At 54.1% G+C, this 17,977-nt stretch overlaps 1 protein-coding gene across 2 annotated transcripts in view; it reads left to right on the top strand.

Moving 5' to 3' along the window:
* CLUH (clustered mitochondria homolog) overlaps nt 1-17,977 on the top strand; it is a 34,823-nt gene that overhangs the window by 4,698 nt on the left and 12,148 nt on the right. The window contains exons 1-14 of one of the 2 annotated variants that reach the window (XM_032200710.1): nt 2,670-2,684; nt 4,880-5,076; nt 6,209-6,380; nt 6,531-6,674; nt 6,876-7,003; nt 7,617-7,771; nt 8,992-9,117; nt 10,317-10,464; nt 11,194-11,286; nt 11,983-12,677; nt 13,829-14,046; nt 14,700-14,804; nt 15,926-16,026; nt 17,690-17,842. In XM_032200710.1, coding sequence (XP_032056601.1) covers nt 4,903-5,076; nt 6,209-6,380; nt 6,531-6,674; nt 6,876-7,003; nt 7,617-7,771; nt 8,992-9,117; nt 10,317-10,464; nt 11,194-11,286; nt 11,983-12,677; nt 13,829-14,046; nt 14,700-14,804; nt 15,926-16,026; nt 17,690-17,842 — 2,412 coding nt within the window. In that variant the 5' untranslated portion in view covers nt 2,670-2,684; nt 4,880-4,902. Of the gene's footprint in view, nt 1-2,669; nt 2,685-4,879; nt 5,077-6,208; nt 6,381-6,530; nt 6,675-6,875; nt 7,004-7,616; nt 7,772-8,991; nt 9,118-10,316; nt 10,465-11,193; nt 11,287-11,982; nt 12,678-13,828; nt 14,047-14,699; nt 14,805-15,925; nt 16,027-17,689; nt 17,843-17,977 lie in introns of those variants that run through there. The other variant, XM_032200709.1, reaches the window with a different exon arrangement.

The raw sequence follows: 17,977 nt of genomic DNA, 5'->3' as shown, positions 1-17,977 counted from the left end.
TCTACATCCCCAAATCCCATTGCGCCACTAGTACGGGCTGGTGCCGTGTTGCTTTTTCTTAATTTCTTTTATCGCTGCAGATCATCGCACAGAACCATTGCACAGCGTCACCGCCCGGCCTCCTCCTCGGAGAAGCGGGTGTCTCCAGCTGATGAGCACAATAGCTGCTTGGTTAGGCTGGGTTTATGTGACTATTAAAAGGGAAAAGTAAACTTTGTTTAAGCATAAATAGCACCATTAAACTTAGTGATCTAATTAATTGCAGCAAATTGTACTTCAGTTGATCCTCTTTAAAATGAAACTGAATCTGGGCTCGTCTTCGCTCGAGCCTGAGCTGCTGCTGCAAGGGGAGCTGAGGCTGCAGGGCACCGGGATGGTGGCACGGTCTCCAGGTGAGGAGAGAGCTGAAACTGTCAGAGCATTAAACTCTTCCAAAAATCATCAGGAGAAACTTTTGTTTTAGATGCCGATGTAACCTGATAACCAATCCTCGCTCCCGAGGACAGGAGAGGCCTCTTGTTACCAGGGATTTCAAGGTTACGCTTCTCCTGCGCTGGGAAACTGGCAGAGAGCCGCTCTGAGAAGAGAACGCCGGCCGTAGCCTGGGCTCTGCTGTTTTCTGGGGTGGTAACTCCCCGTACCCACATGAATTCAAGTGGGATTTTTCTTCTGTTTCCTTTCTCTGTTCTTAAAAAGAAGAACAGAAGCTAGCCGGGGTTTGACTTGCACTAGAGAGCTCTCTAGTGCTGTTCAGCCTGTTGCTGCCTTTCCCCTTGGCAGATTGGCTGCCAGAGCGCGAGGCTCTGGGGCAGCTTCCAGCCTTCCCAGGGCCTCCTTTGGAAATGAGTCTCCTTGGCCGGGTGTCGGTGCTGGGCAGGTGATTGCACGGGCTCTGTAGTCCTGATTTCATTCTGGTTTTGAGGTTTTTTGTTTTGTTTTTTTCTCTTTCTGCTCGGGCTGTGGCACTTTTCTTCCTCTCGGTGGAGATGTGGGCTCCTTCCCGGCCATGCAGTGCCGCTGAGCGCACGGCAGGCTGGTGGTGGTGGTGGTGGTGCTGGCTGGGGAAGGCGAGGGGCTGGGTGTGTGCAGGGGCCGCGGGTTTCACCAGCACTTGTCGCTTGCACAAGTCTCGGGCTCTGTAATCCCTGCACCAGTTGCTGGATTTATTGAAATAACAGAGAGGAGTGGTTTGAGGGGAGCTGTCTGTGTGGTTTTTTGGCTCGTTTGGTACAGTGCAGCAGCGTGAGAGGACAGAAAATGCGTCTGGGAACGCCTCGGTAGTTTGCTGCCCAGGCCCTTTATGCCCGCCTGCTCAGTATGGGCGGCCGTGCCCCGCCGAGGCCGCCACAGAGAGTGCCCTCCTTGTAATTCAACGCGTCGCGCCTGCCTACGAGTTTGGCAGAGCTGCGGAGCTCTAACCCTTGTCCCATGCTGCACTGGTCCAGCACTTGATACCGGCCGTCTATTTATAACGAGCTCGGGGCCCGAAGCACTCGGGCAAGAGAGCGCTGTGGAGCCCGGGGGTGCACGCACGGCCCCGGGTCTGTGGGCTCGCTGCTGGGGCAGAGCTGGGGGCGTTCAGCGGCTGCTGCGGGGCTGCCACGGCAGGGCGAGGACGTGCAGCGGGTGACGGGCACTGGGCGAGACGTCGGGGGAGCTGCTGCCAGGCCAGCAGCACGGCCTGCGGAGGAGGCACGGGTATGAGCTCCAGCACCTCCGGGATGCGGTCCTGAGCCCGCCACGGGGCCTGTGCTGCCTCTCCCCTCAGGTCCACGTAAGAAGTTTCTCCGGAGAGCCCGGCTGACTGCGAACGCGAACAGATCCGAACCAGGGAGGGTGAGCTCTGCTGTGCAGGAATCCGCCTTGTGGGGACTTAGATATGCGCGTGCAAAAAGGGATTTGCACGCAGAACTAACTTCTGTAATCCTGTGTCGTGTGAGCCAGGCTGCATACGCAGATCATGGGGAACAGCATTTTTGTGAACTGCTGCAGGCATGTCACCGACCTCATCTTCCAGACACGCAGCTCCAGCTCGCCCGACGAGCGGTCGCCGCTCTTACCGAAGCCTCCCACGAGCCGCGCCGGCTCCCCCGAGGTGCCGGCAGCTTCCCGGGGCGCCGTGCCGTACCCCGACGTCATCCCCAGCGCGGCGGCGGTGGGAAGCCTGCAGAAACGCGCCGAACGCGGCCAAGACTCGCCCGAGGCCGAGGGCGAAGAAGCAGCAGTGCCGGCCTGCGATAGCAGCTGCTGGGGAGCTGGCGGCGGTGCTGCCGGCCCTCTCCAGCGGGCAGGGGCGTCGCGTGCCGCAGCTGTCCTTCCAGCCGACCTTGAGGAAGGGCCGGCGGGGCCGTTCCATCGCGCCGCGCTGCCTCCGGCCTGCCAGTGCCGCGTGAAACCTGAGGACGGCGGCTCGGCCGCAGGGCCCGGGGCGGCCCGTGCCGTGCTCACCCCCAGCACCTGCGTGGAGCCAGCAGGCGGGGGGAGAAGTCCCCGTGTCCAGCAGCCAGTCGCACCGCCTGGGCTCTGCGGGGAGAAGGTGTCCGAGGGCACGGCCACGAGCGCCGGTGCTGCGCAGACTGAGCGTGCCGCAGGCCCCGGCGGCAGGCCCAGCGGGGGCTCCATGCACGTGGTGCCCTCCAGGCAGCCCCAGAAGAGGAGGAAGAGGAAGAAGCTGCCGCCTCCAGGTGCTCACTGGAGCGGTGCTCTGTTGGGCTGCGTGTGGCTGGAGCCCCTGGGGGTGTCGGGGGGCCGTGTACAGTCGTGGGATGGGTGGGAGGGAGGAGGGGGGGCACAGGCTGTGTTAGGTCGCAGCAGGGTGAAGGGGGCTGGGGCAAGGATTCAGCTCCGGGCCGGCTGTTGTCCCCGCCTGGGCGCAAGCAGCTGGGCTTGCTGCTGCATGGGTCCCAAGGTCAAAGCTGGCCCCTGTGGTGGCTGGGCTGGGTCTCAGTGCTCTCGGTGCAGCTGGTGGTGTGCAGGGTGCAGTGACACCGACGTGGGGCTGCCCGGTTGCCATTTCAGCGCCTCGTTGGCTCTTTGTGCCTCTGCTGTGCTGCCGGAGGCGTTCAGGCCTCGCAGCAAAGAGGCTGTGTGGGGCTCTCTGTGCCTGGAAGTACCTCTGGGGAGGGAAGGACAGGACCCGTGCCCCTGAATGGAACCGGAGCTGACGGTCAGAAACACACTGAAAGTCAGTGACGAGAGAGGAAGCGTCGTAGTCCTCAGTTTGGGTATCTCCAATCACCTCTGCTGTCACTACAGGGAGGGAGGGGAACTTGGGCGCAGTAAATGCTTCTGGTACTGTCACTTCTCCCCCCCTCTGTGCCAGGCTGCCTTGCTGCAACATCTTCTGATCCTGTTGTCAGGAAGCTGGTGACTGACTGTGGTTTAGAAGATTTGTGCGAACACTAATGAGTTATTAACGGAAACTCCCCACAATCGTCATCTTGCCCCCTTCCTGCTGTGTGCTGTCAGCAATACTCAGACGCAGATGCAAATCCCCTTTCGTGCCGGGGCTGCCTGCCTGGCTCACGCGGTGCCCACCACATCTGCAGGCTCCCTATAAATAGGAGGCGTGACTGAAATAGTGCCCGTCACCTTGGCGTGTACTCGCTCTGCAGGTGCAAGGATGAAACGTAATCCTCCTGCTTAGCCTTCGCACCAGGCCGGGTGCAGCTCAGGCGGGCGCACGCTTATTGCTGGGTCCGGGCCCCCTCCTCCCTGCTTGGGCTTAGCCCGTTCTGACGTTTAATCTTGTGTGCGCTCGGGGTCTGTCCTTGCTGTGCTCAGGAGCAGGGCTGAGGACACGGCGTTGCAGCTCGGTGCCCCTGCTGCCGGTCCCTCCGCTCGCTGCCCTCAGCACAGCCCCGGGCACCGCGGTGCTGCAGCACGGGCAGGAGGAGCCGGGGCACCGAGGGGCAGCGCGTCCTGCGGGCACACTCACCTCACTCTGCGGGTTGGGGTTGAAACAAAACACGCTGGTTTTTGCAGTTTTTTGCACAAAACAGTGCTGACCCCAGGGGCCTCTGGAGGCCGTTCCTGTGGCTGTGCTGAGACCTGTGTGGGTCAGAGGGGCCCTGCTCCCCGGGCTGTAGCGGGCAGCTCTTCTGTGGCACCAGCTGGAGCTCGCCCTGCCCGCACCTCGGTGCAGCAACGCGCTGGTCCCCTGCCCAGCTCGGTGGGTCCGGGCTGCGCTAGGAGACCTGCGGCTTCCTAGATGGTGTCAGCTCCCCGCTGCTCTCCACCTGGCTGACAAAGAGAACAAACCCTCGCGGGAGCGGGCAGGGAGGTGCGGGGTGCTCCCCGTCCCGGGGGTGCATCCCTCTAAGCGTGTGCTGGGAATGTCACCACCTTTCTCGACTGCAAGTGCTGAGGCAGAGCCTTGCTGGCACCGCGGGGTCTCTGCGAAGTGTTGTGGGGGCACAGAGGGCGGCTGGGGGCGCGGTGTGGGAGCGCCTGGTGCCGGGGAGCCTCCCGGCAGCCCCCCCGCCACACGGCGCAGCAGGAGGAGCGCTGGGAGCTGCGCAACGTGTTGGTGCAGAGGTTACAGCTGCCTGCGGGCTGCAGAGCACCACACCCCCGTTTCTTTTAATTAAGAGGCTTCTTAAGACTAAGCCGAACGCGTTGTACACTGACCCATCCTTCCTGCTTTCCTTCCCTCCCCTCCGCACAGGGTTTGTGGAAGATGCAAACCCTGCAGGGAACGAGAGCGCGCTAATTGCGCTGAGGGGCAGGAGGGCAGGGCCTGGCACACCCACCCCCAGTAAACACCAGTTGCAGGATGAAATGTTCGCCGCCTTGTAACCCCTGGTTTGCTTGGCGGGAGCATGGTGGTGTCACTGGAACCGGTCTCCCCCGCCTGCTCTAAGCTCCCCTCTCCCCGCAGAGCACCCGTCCGGCACGGCACTGATGAACGGCAGCGCGCCGCACGAGGGCCTCAGGGGCGAGAAGGACGCCAGGCAGAACGGCCACGAGGAGGCTGAGGCGGGGGAAGATGGGAACGACCAGGAGGTCATCGTCATACAGGACACGGGATTCACCGTCAAGATCTGCGCGCCGGGGATAGAGCCCTTCTCGCTGCAGGTACCTGCATCCCGCCGGCCGGGAGGGGACGGGGCAGGGGGTGACGGCAGGGGCAGCTTGGCAAGGGGGAACTGCCCCTGGTCGTTCTCCATGGGGCTCAGGTCTGAGCACAGGGGAAGTGGCATTCCCACTGCTGGGCTGCTCTGAGGTGTAAACACGGCTTCTGGGCCTGACTGTGGAAGGGAAAGCCTCTTGCCTGCTCAGAGCTTTTGGCACAATGCACCTCCTGGCTGCGCTGCGTTTGGCACGGCAACACGTGCTCACACTGCTCAGGGAGCTCGGGCACCTCTGGGGCTCACAGAGCGATGCAGCCTCCCCTCCCCTCCCCTCCCCTTCCCCTTCCCCTGTCCTCTCCTCCCCTTCCCTCCCCGAGAGCTGTGCTGGATGCGGCACGGCATCACGTGGGTGGCAACACGTGCTGCCAGGTCAGGACAGGCTTTGACATGCCTGGCCGATACTCTGATTTAGCTCGATACTGCACTGAAAGCCATGTGGACGAAGCATTTTTAGTTCGGGGGAGGCATTTTGAGCCTAAGCCCGGGGGAAGCCTTATCTCCCCAAGACCAGCAGGGAGTGCGGTGAAGTGACGTCCCCCGTGGAACTAGCTGTATTTCAGCCCAGCTTTTCTCTTTCTCTAAATCTCTCTGGCTGTTAGTTTTAATAGGCTAATAATAGCAGCCCATGCTGTTTACAGCAGCTTATGTAAACTGCCCCGAGTCCTCATAGCTCACGAGCAGCATCGGTGGCGCTGGAGCCAGGGCAGGCAGCAGGAGCGCAGCCCTGGCACGTGAGCCGGGGCGGTTCCCGCATGGCAGGAGCCGCGTGCCCGGGGGCAGAGCGAGCGGAGGAAGCGGTCTGTCCTCCACTTGCGTCGTTCAGAGCCTCGCCACAAGCATGCAGTGGATGGATGAGGGACGAGCCCCTGGGTTCCCCCCGCCTTCGGTTCCTTGGCTGCGCTCCAGCCCTGCCCTGTGCTCAGTGCAATGCCAGGCTGCAATGCCGCTGGGTGCCCAGCCTGGGGGTTGGAGCTGGGGCAGCTCACCCTGCACAGGGGCAGCGTCCTCCGGCAGGGACAGAAATGGCCTTCTGACAGTTGGCTGACAGTAACTGGCTGGGTTGTTGCCCCCTTAAGGTCTCTCCTCAAGAGATGGTGCAAGAGATCCACCAAGTGTTGATGGACCGTGAAGACACCTGCCACCGGACTTGCTTCTCTCTGCAGCTTGATGGCAACGTCCTCGATAACTTCGCTGAGCTGAAAACTATTGAAGGACTGCAGGAGGGCTCGCTGCTAAAGGTGGTGGAAGGCAAGTTCCTTCAGACTCCGGGAGGGAACAAGCAGGGAGTGGTTTTGGCTACCTGGCAGCAGTTCCCTGTTGTTCTTTTTTGAGACTTGTCTGCTAAAGTAGTAAGCAACTGTGTAATTGCGGTTTATTTCCTCCCTTTTTGTTTATCAGAGCCGTACACAGTGCGGGAAGCCAGGATACACGTGCGTCACATTCGGGACCTTCTGAAGAGTCTTGACCCATCAGACGCTTTCAATGGCGTGGACTGTAACTCGCTGTCATTCCTGAGCGTCTTCACTGAAGGAGACCTGGGAGGTAAGGGGCAAAAAGGCTTCTCTAGCATGGTTGGTCTTCATTCCCCTGACTCCTTGCTTCGTTAAAACACGTTGTGATGATCAGCTGTCCCACCTCATTCAGGAGCGCAGAGAAACTGAGCACTTCTGTACTCCTGCTTGAACAATTACTGGGGGATGAGGTGGTGTTTTGCAGCACTGACTTGGTGTCTCTCTACTCCAGACAGTGGAAAACGGAAGAAAAAAGGTACCGAAATGGAACAAATTGACTGCACCCCTCCTGAACATATCCTGCCAGGTAGCAAAGAGAGACCCCTGTGTGCCCTTCAGCCCCAGAACAGAGACTGGAAGGTAGAGTTCTCCTGTGTGCTCGAAATGGCTCTCAACAGCAAACTGGTGTTCAGGAATTGGGAACTGCACTGAGGGTGGACTTTGGGATTTGCTCTGCTTGATGCTTAATGAGTGCTGGGATAGCACTGCTTAGCCAAGAGAATAAAGTCCAAGTGCTGGACAGAGTCTGGACAGCCGCAGAGCACGAAGCGGCCAGTGTTGGGGAGGGGTGGCAGGGAAGGGAGGGCTGCATTTCTCTGCAAAGTCGTGGAGGCAGGATCTGCAGATCGCTGTGAATTACCCTAAGGTTTCCCATGCCCTTGCAGTTGGATTCCAGTTTTAGAAGCTGCCATTTGAAAACCAGTACAGCAAGAAATCCATGTGTTGTGCAGCCCAAAGGCCCAGGATGTCTGTTTTTACCTGTCTTATTTGTGAAAGGCAGCAAACTCGGGCGCACAGTAGTGGGCTGCAGGTAGCTGGGGAAGGCTATGATCTTGAGACAATTCTTTTGAATGCTGTTCCTGGAACCAAGAGGGGCAGCAGGTAAAAGGACTCTGGCTTGTATAGCAGATGTCTCTGTAACACAGGGGTATTAATTTCTACTGACAGGAACTGTTTCTGTTGTGTTCTGTAGCCTTTGCAGTGCCTAAAGGTATTGACAATGAGTGGCTGGAACCCTCCACCTGGCAACAGGAAAATGCATGGGGACCTCATGTATTTATACGTGATCACAGTGGAGGATCGACACGTCAGTATCACTGCATCCACTAGAGGATTTTACTTGAATCAGTGAGTAACTAGGATTTCTCTTGTCCGGCCTTGCAGGAGGGAGCTTGCAATACCAAACTGGAAAAGAACCTGCAAAGAAACATGCTGCTGCTTTTTTTTTTTTTTTTTTCTTTCCCCTGTGGAAAATAGCCTATTTGAATTCACTGCTCACATGGGGTTTGTAGGAGTTGTTATACTGGATTGGGCTCTTTAGTTATGCCCGGTACCATTTTTCCACAGTGGATAAATGCCTGATGCTTTAGGGAAAGGTGAAACATCCCACAATGTCATCAGCTAGTTGAAGTATTTTAAGTCAGGAGGGAATTCCTTCCCGACCATTGTAACTAGCTCATTTTGCCCTCAAGGAAAAGTATAGTCTGCCAGCACTTTGTAACCTGGGCACGGATTTGACTGGCCATTTTTTTGGCGGTGTCTATGAGAAACTGTTAAAGCTGACCGTACAGTGCCTGGCAGCGTACCAGTGGCTGCATTTGAAGAGAAGATGAAGATAAAGCACATTTCTGCATTCTGTCCCATTATGAAATGAAAGTGCTCTGTGTTAAGCTGGCTTGTAGAAGACAGTTTGTATTCTATGGTTTCCTCCCAGATCTGTTAATAAGTAAATAAAATGTGTCAGAAATAACGAGTCAAGAGATGGACATCTAAGTGTGGGTCCATGGAGAGAGAGCAAGTGGCACGAAGAACATGGAATAAGAGGCCTGCTTGGGCTTGGCAAAATGTGAGCTGGGGAGGGGAGTCTGTGCTTATGGCCCTGGCAGGTCAGTGCTCAGCCCTCCGGCAGGGAGACTCGGTACCCTAAGAGGTTCTGGCTGTCTGGTGTCGTTGGTGCCATTCCAGTTGGGTTCTCTGCTAAGCAGAGGCCCTTGTGATACGTATGGGAAGCTCTTCTGTGAAATCAGTCCTTCCTACCTGTGAGAATATGAGCCTCTCTTAAACCTAGTGGTGGCTGAAGAAAGTTCTGAATGAAATTTGCTGCCTTCTGCATGCATTTGGGTCCAGGTATGGAATTACTGATTGCATCTCTGCTGGTGAGAGCCGGGCAGCAGGGGGGCTCTCAGTCCTCCTGCCTGCGTGCCACTTGGTCTCTGTTTCACAGACAACAGTGTGTTACACAGGCCTTTCACAAGGTGCTTATTTGGGAAGGCTTTCACTCATAGAGCAAGTTCCTGTGGGTTGTGAAGTCTCAGCTATGACAACAGCTTGCTTCTTTCCTCTTGCAGGTCTACTGCATACAACTTCAATCCCAAACCTGCAAACCCCAGCTTTCTCAGTCATTCCTTGGTGGAACTACTTAACCAGATCAGCCCTACCTTCAAAAAAAACTTCTCCGCTCTGCAGAAGAAACGGTAGCAAACGTTCTCCTCTCTGTCCCCTTGGGTAGCGTGATGCTAAGCTGCTTGGTGAGGCCCCGGTACCTGGCCGGCTCTGTGGAGCTGGGTGCCGTGCTCGTACAGCAGGGGTTGTGACGCCCTCTTGCTCTGCACACACCTGGTGGGTGGATGGTCGGGGGTGCTTGCTGGAACACGAGTCCGTGCAGCAAGGGGCTGCCCAGTGCCTGCCGGGGCCTCGTGGCAGCACCCTGGGCTCTGGCTTTACCTGGTAGTAGGTGCTTCTCCCTGAAAACAACAACAAAAAAAAGCTGAAGCATAAAGTATCTGGAAAAGTAACACGTGAGGGCTTTGCACAGGCTTACAGTAGAGAAAGAATAATTATCTTAAACGTGTTCATACATGCTTGCTTTCCTCTAGTTCTTCTAACAGTAATAATAAGGAACAACAATAGATTGTTTTATTTTCCTGCCCTTGCCAGAGGGACCATTTATTCTACTCCAGGACAGTGGATCCTGTGCAAAAGCCTGTCATTCTTTAGAGTCCACTTAATGAACTGCCTTAGCTCAGCAGGATGCAAATTGACAGGCACATTGTGTGGTTTTCAAAAGTGCTGCTTCTGTTCTCATTAGGAAGATGAAAGTGACACTATACAAGGGCTGGAAATTAGCAGTGGCCTCCCAGCCACCAGTGTGACTATCTGGCCATTTAAAAATGATTATATTGTACTGCTTGTTGGGCCACAAGTAAATACAGACGAGACTCCGGCACCTGCTGAGAGCAGACGGATTACACCGAAGGCCGTTAGGTGAAGCTTGTGTTTTCAGTTCATTAGGGGATGTGTGCTACAACACGATGCTTAGGGACTGCAGCGCCAGCTGAGAGCCAGTAACAGGGGTGGCTGGCCGGGAGTGGCCATTCCCTGCCTCTGCTCCTGGTCTGTGGTGAGCAGAGAACACGGGGGGGATTTCGGGAGGTGCAGCTGAGGAAACAGGAACGAGGAGAGCCCAGTGCATTGCCTAGGCTGCTGCTGAGAGGCACTGCCAAGCCAGGCGGTCAGGAAGGGCTGTCAGACACGGGAACCCAAAGCCCACTGTGCTGCCTGGCAGAGCTGGTCTTGTTCTGTGCTTTGTCAGAAGCTGGTGTTGCAGCACAGGGAGAGCTCTCTTAGAAATCTTTCTTTGGAAAATACCTAATGGTTTTCACTCCCAACTCAGGGTTCAGAGACATCCTTTTGAAAGGATAGCAACTCCTTTCCAAGTGTACAGCTGGACAGCTCCACAAGCAGAACACGCCATGGACTGTGTCCGGGCCGAAGACGCTTACACCTCTAGACTGGGCTACGAAGAGCACATCCCCGGACAGGTAGCACTCTCGCTTTGGGGGGGAGCCCTGGCAGGAGGTTGCCACCCGTTGTGCTGGGAACCGGCTGGCTTTACTGACAAGCAGACCTTTGGTATTTGTGGAGGGGTGTTGCTCAGCGAGGAACGCTTGCGTTAGTCCTTGTTTTCTACAGCCTCTTTAACTACAGAGGGCTGAGTGCTGAGGCTGCAGCTTCCCTGAGTACCTCAGGGTCTGAGAGGAGTGACTTCTGCTCAAGTATTTATAACTCCCGTGTCTGTACTCTAGCTCTGCTGCACTGTGCAGACAGCACAGTGTTCCTCCTTGCTGGCTAGGCCTGGAACATCTCAACAAACTATTCTAAGGGTTTCAGTCACAGCCTCGTAACCTAAAATGTTCCAGGCGTGCGTGGAAGGGCTGCCTGCAGGTGGCTGCCTGCGGAGTGACCACGTCACAGTGTGCGGGTTAACCAGATCTGCACTGAGTTACTCCGGAGCTAGCAATCCGGCATCTCAGATAAACTGCATTGTGTAAGCTGGACTAATTCAACAGCCATTTGGGATAGACCTTGTATACAGGCAGCTCGTAAGGAGTGATCCTGCTGTGAATTCACTTCCTCTGGATGTTATGACAGCCCTGAGTTCTTCCCTTCTCCCTTCCCTTCTCTCACAAAATGCCTTGTAAATCAAACACTGGCTTGCCAGCCCCTGCCTACACAGTGTAGTGCTTCCCATGAGTTTTTGACTCTTTCAGACCAGAGACTGGAACGAGGAGCTGCAGACCACACGAGAGCTACCCCGCAAGAACCTGCCTGAGAGGCTGCTGAGAGAACGAGCCATTTTCAAGGTAACTTTGGGATCTGCAGGCAGCTACTTACACACACCCTTCTCTGCCGCTGGTCTCACATCTAGACATTTCACCTGGGCCTGCCTTTTAGAAGCTGCAAGCTGAGGGTCCCTGTTTGCGAGCTAAGGGGTCTTGTTTTCTCTCGCATATCATAGAATCCTCTAGGTTGGAAAAGACCTCCAGGGTCAAGTCCAACCATCAACCTGACCTGCCAAGTCCCATCACTAAACCATGTATCTTAGTGCCACATCCACACATCTCTTAAATAACTCCAGGGATGGGCACTCTATGACTTCCCTGGGGAGCCTGTTCCAGTGCTTGACCAATGTCTGCCTTCTGCTCCCAGCCTCGCAGGGGAGAATCGTGCTCCTTGACCTTGTGTCTCCCAGTCCTCTGCTGTTCTGTTTGATCAGCCTTCTTTCGAGTGGGTGGGAGGGGTGGATGCGCGTTAACCTAAACCTCCTCTGCAGAGAGCTAATGAGTCTGAGCCATGGTGATCCCTAATGCTTTGGCTCCTGGAGCTTGTATCCAAGCCACTGGCCAGGCTCACAAAAGCAAAAGCCAGCTGACCTGCCTGCCTGCTGGAGGCCATCAGGAGGTGAGGAGTGAAGGAGAAATTTGCAGAGAGTTTTGAGAAGGAGGTGCTGGGAGGGGGTGATCCCTTCCTTACCTAGCTTTCTCTCCAACTGTCTCCAGGTTCACAGCGACTTCACTGCAGCAGCAACAAGAGGTGCCATGGCTGTCATTGATGGCAACGTCATGGCCATCAACCCCAGTGAAGAGACCAAGATGCAAATGTTCATCTGGAACAACATTTTCTTCAGTCTGGGCTTTGATGTCCGTGACCACTATAAGGACTTTGGCGGGGATGTTGCTGCTTACGTGGCACCTACCAACGATCTCAACGGTGTGCGGACCTATAATGCTGTGGATGTAGAAGGGCTGTACACGCTGGGGACTGTAGTGGTGGATTACAGAGGTTACAGGGTGACAGCTCAGTCTATTATTCCTGGGATCTTGGAACGGGAGCAGGAACAGAGTGTCATCTATGGGTCAATAGACTTTGGCAAGACGGTTGTCTCGCATCCCAAGTACCTGGAGCTGCTGGAGAAGACCAGCAGGCCGCTTAAGATCCAGAAGCACAAAGTCCTGAATGACAAGAACGAGGAGGTGGAGCTGTGCTCCTCAGTGGAGTGCAAAGGCATTATTGGCAATGACGGGCGTCACTACATCCTGGACCTGCTCCGCACTTTCCCTCCAGATCTAAACTTCCTGCCTGTTGAAGGGGAGGAGATGCCAGAGGAATGTAAGAAAATGGGGTTTCCCAAGCAGCACAGACACAAGCTTTGCTGTCTCCGGCAAGAGCTTGTTGATGCCTTTGTAGAGCACAGGTGAGCTGAGCTCCCCCCTTCCTCCACTCACAACTGGTAATGGCCAAGTCAGGACCACGCTGTGCTGTCCTGGGGACGTCGCCTCACAGCTGCCAGGGGTGGGCTTCCCCACCATTTGGCCCTGCAGGTGCAATGATAGAAGCTTATTTAATGAGAGGTGAAAACAGGAACACTAACAGGGTTACAGGGAGCCGGGGAGAGGAGCCCTCTGCGGTCTCCGGGTCTCCTTTTGTTGTTTCCTGTCCTTACCCTGCAGATACCATGTTCACCTGCCATCTAGGGAACGGGACGGATTTATGTTTATCTTTAAGGCTCTCCAGACGTCCTGAATGCTACTTTACCCCCTCCCTCCCAGACATTTGAAAAAAAACCTACCTGTGGGAACTGCTGTAGGCACTTCTGTGGTGGGGTGTGTTGGTGTTGGGCTGGCTCGGTGCAGGCGAGGAAGCGGGAGCTGAGAGCAGGCAGGCAGAGTCATGTGGGGCTGGTGGTGTTAACGCTCCTGCTTCCCGTGTGAAGGGCTGCAGGGTGCTCTGCTTCCACCACTGGTCAGAGTCTGCTCTGCTCGCACAGATGAGCCCTGAGCCGCTGGCAGGGGAGCCCTGCCCGCTGAGCAACCAGTTCTGCAGCCGGCGCCCTGCCCCGTCCTGCTGCCTGCCTGCAGGCGCCTTGGCTGCTCCCTGGGAGAGCTTCCAGACCAGCAGCGTGCAGGACTGTGGCCGTAGGGTGCTGCTGCTGCTCTATGGCTAGCAGAGGTTGGGCCTCCCTGTGCTCAGGTCTCCTGGCAGAATTGCTGCTGGTTTCTGTTTGTCTCTAGTTGTGTTCATCTGGCAGTAAGAATCTTCCTGAGCTGTCTGCTGGTGCTGTGCCTGGAAAGCTACTTGTAACCGCTGCAAGGAGCTGAGTTTCCCATTGTGATGGGTAACAAAAACCCACCTTTTTTGTCTCTTCTGATATGCTAATGATAAATACTAGAATAATGTAAACTCCTTCAATTCCAGAAAGCTTATTGGTAGGCGTCGTGCATTATGCCTTTGCACTGGGAAACTGGCTGGTCCATTACCTCAGCTCTGAGGTTTTTTCCTTGTAGAGGAGTGACAATCTTAGTGGATTCTCCTGCTGTGCTGAATTCCTCTCTTCCTTCACTGCAGGTATCTCTTATTCATGAAGCTGGCTGCACTGCAGCTGATGCAGCAGAAAGCCAACAAGCAGGAGAGCTCAGGTGCATTGGAAAATGGTGCCTCTCCAGAGAATGGCACAGCAGAAAGTGAGAAGTCTGAGTCAGAAGATGGTAAAATAGATGACAACGTGACTGGACTTGATCAGGTTAAGGAGCTTGCTGAGACCATTGCATCTGATGATGGAACAGGTATTTAATCCTCTGCACCAGAAGCAGCTCAGGCCTGCTGCTGTGCTGGTGGGCTGTGTCTCTGGTCAGAGCTGCCAGACTGGGGGTGCTCAGGGTGATTATTCATTGTTAAACAGGACAAGTACTGGCTTCTGTTGTCAATGGTGTTCTAGCTCTTTTGATAGAGCTGTTCACGCACTAATACCTTAATCACCCTGGCTGCCTGGGGGCAGGTGGGTAGGTGGACTGTGTGTCTCTGAAATGGGGCAAGCCCATCAGCTCTGACGCAGGAAGAAGCCTGGCCAGCAAGCTGGTCTGCATGGTCAGCAGCCAGGGCTGAGCTCTGGGGCAGGCGGAGAGGAACGGGCTGTGTCAGAGCAGGGGAGTGTGCAATGCTCAAACACCTTCAGAAATCTCAGACTTGAATTTCTGAGTATCTGTGGTTGGGGAGAGGGTTTGTTTTCTAGGTCATCTTAGGTGCTTTTGCTCAGATTTTGCACTTCTGCAACTATTCTTCTTTCCACATATCTTACGTTTGACTGTTTTTATAATGGCTTCCTGCAGAACGTGCCATCGTTACTGCTTTTAGTAACAAAACTTTTCTCTTTAATAGCTAGGCTTGTCATTTTCTGAAATCCACATTCATTTCTATTCTATTTTTCTTCCTGCTCCAGTGGATCCGAAAAGCAGAGAAGTGATTCGAAATGCTTGCAAGGCTGTAGGCTCCATTAGTGACACATCATTTGACATTCGGTTTAACCCAGATATTTTCTCACCAGGTATGTGAGCAGCTATGTGTGTTTGTTCTGGTCTTTCTTCAGAGGATCGCTATGTGCAGCCTGCTACAGGCAACAGTGTGTTCTAAAACCACAGGCTTTTGGCTAGTTGGCATAATGTAGGGTTCTCTGTGCAGCATAAAGATACAGAGAAGAATAAAATTAAATTGATTGTAATGCTCTAACTATGAGAGACAGGCAGTAAGCTGTCTCCCACTGCTGCACTTGGGGGAGTCTGCAGAGTGTTGCCAAGAATCTTGTGATTCTCCATCGTTCCAGCTGCTAGACCACATGAAAAGAGGCTGGGGGGAGGGCAGTAAATTTGATCCTAATGTAGTAGTTGACACAAAAAACAACAGTCGTAGTTGAATCAGTGATGTTGGATCCCCAGCGAAGGGCAGGGGCTGTTTTAGCAACATGTGGTCAACGGGTCACAGTGCCCTTTCAAACACGTACATGGGTTGCAGGCATCGGATGCATTTTTCTGTGCCTGCAATCAGCGTGCTTTATTTGGAAATACAGTAAAACTGTGTGTTTATGGGGTGAACGCAGAGGCTGTGTGCGTGTAAATTGCAGGGGAATGGTTATGTAGTTGAATTCATCTTGGAATACATGTGTCAAAAGGAGCATGTGTTTTGAAATGCACAAACATCTTCTGAGGCTGGTAAAGATCAGTGTTTTGGCACTGACTGTGCAGCTAATGCTTAAAACTTTGTTTTAATTTTGGAGTGCCAAAGCAAAAGCCTCTGAGCTTCTAGTACCCACAGTATATGCTGGCTCATCTTCTGAGATGTGCCGCCCTGCTCTAGCCAGTTCTCTGTGCTGGAATTGTATGCAGCACTTGTTGGTAGGTGGAATGGACCAGATAAAGAGCAGGATTGGGGCCTTTAAGAGCTGCATTAGAAAAGAACAATTGGGCACAGAGCAGCACAGCCAGGAGCCCCGTGGACCAGGTAGCTCTTCCTATCAAAACGTGTTGCAGAGTAGAGTTGTGAAGAAGCATTTCCGCTTCCAGCGGTGCAGAATGGCTTTAGCTCGTTGCCTGTTCTTATTCTATGACTTCTGTCCTTGAGTTAGTTTTCCTTTGAGTTAATGCTCTGTGTTTTCCTCTTCTGCCCTCCTAGGTGTTCGTTTTCCTGAGTCCAGCAAAGAGGAGGTGCAGGATCAGAAGCAGCTACTGAAGGACGCTGCTGCATTCTTGCTCTCATGCCAGATCCCAGGCTTGGTAAGGAACTGAGGGCCAGCAGTAATGTCCTGTTTGAAAGCTTACCTCAAGTCTGGCCACTCCGAGCAAGCGCTGAGATGGTGGTACATCAGCTTCACCTCCTGAGCAAATGCTGCACTCTCCTGCTGGCAGCCAAGTTACTGCAGTGGGGATGAAGTACGGTGAACAGCACCAGTATTGCCAGTACAAACACGAGGGGTTTTGCATTTCCTGCCTTGCATCACAGCACAGTTTTCTCACTTCACTCCAACAAAGAACTTTTGGCATTAGTGATTAACATTATTGCTGAGAGTTTGTGGCAGTAAAGACCACAAAAGTGATCCTCCCTAGCCCTGGGCATCATACACAGCGTAGCGTATTATCCGACCTCGATCATGACTCAATGGGTGACGAATGATTTGGAGTGAGCTGGGAAACTTCTTGCTCATATCTATTTTAAAAACTCCTTCTCAAAGTCTGGAGCATTTTGAGTGCTAACCCATGTGCCTGGCTAGATAAGAAGGGAACAGCTGGTGTTTCTTAAGACGCTCTCTAAAGTGACTGCTAATATGTATATTACAGCTGGCACTGGAAGTAGGATTGGAATTGCTCATCTTCACTCCAAGAGGCCGTGGAGTTGTTGGTGTTACCTAGGAGGGGCTTTTCCTTGCTGGAAAACTTCTGAACTGTACCTCCCTGAAAAACCTCCCTGCAAATCCACTAGTGCTGCAGTCAGCATAAGCTTTTAAGGCCAGCTATTCAATCCTTAAATAGAAAGGGAGGGGGAATGAATCAGAAAAAGGCCTGATGAGTGTTGTTTTACAAGGTTCTTGATACACTAGTTTATAAATGCAAAATGCTTCACAGACATGTATGTGAGGGCAGGCCACAGGCCAGATGCTGAAAGTAGGCAGTCCTAGCTCTGTGTATCAGAAAGTAGCTGGTGTTACTCCATGACGTGAATTAAATGACTCTTATCAGCGCTGCAACACAACTTAGCAAGTGCCATTTCCCCTTATCAGCCAAGTGTGTACCACTCCATGTAGCCTTTTAATTGGAAATGGTTTTAGTTAGCGCCTGTATGGCCCTTAAAGAAGGGATAGCCTGTTGGTTCCACAAACCTCAGTTAAATAGCCCATGCCAAAGGGAAAGAGGTCCTCATTGCCTGAGACACAAGTCCTCTGCATCCTTGCTCTGCTCCACTTGTGTGTGGCCTTGGGCACGCTGCTGGACGCTGTGTGCTGAAGGCTGCCCCTGCCTCCACTGGTCTCCTCGTGCTGCTTGAGGTGCTGGGAGGACGCTGTTGGTGTCTTGCTGGGCTGTCACCTCTGCTGGGTCTGCCCAGGGAGCTGGGTGGTGTCTGAGCTGTTTTACAAAGGCAGGTGATCTCTGCACCGCCGTTTCCCAGTGCTTATTGGGAGTGTACAGTGCTCATTCAGCCCTGAGATGTGAGAGTAAAGGCGCTAAAAGCAGCAAGGAGCTTGTGCAGACTGCTCTGGGCTGCCTGCTGCGAGCCTTCCCCTCGCTCGTGCTCTATGGCTGTCTCTTGTCATCTTTGGAAATTGCCTTCTCTGTTAGTGAACACGTTTTCCCCTCCCCAGTCCAATCTTTTTTTTTTTTTTTTATATGGAAATTCTCCCCTTCGTGTTTGTTTCTGTAACCAGAGCTTGCATATACCCTGCAGGTCAAAGACTGCCTGGACCACACGGTGCTCCCGATGGACGGGGCCACCCTAGCAGAGGCCATGCACCAGAGGGGCATCAACATGCGATACCTGGGCAAAGTGATCAACTTCATCACGAAGACCCCTGGCCGTGCTCAGCTGGATCACATCTTTGTAAGCATCAGGCTTAACTTCGGGCTGTCATTTCCAACTGCCTTTGGCATAATTTGCCCTGTGTAAATGCCAACTTGGCTAATAATTTTCTCTGTGAAAAATAAACAGCTTCAGTAAGAGGAGGAGGAAGAAGTA

The sequence above is a fragment of the Aythya fuligula genome, chromosome 20 (assembly GCF_009819795.1).
Source record: "Aythya fuligula isolate bAytFul2 chromosome 20, bAytFul2.pri, whole genome shotgun sequence".
NCBI lineage: Eukaryota > Metazoa > Chordata > Aves > Anseriformes > Anatidae > Aythya > Aythya fuligula.
The sequence above is the reverse complement of the archived record's forward strand: the minus strand, read 5'-3'. Positions and strand labels throughout refer to the sequence as shown.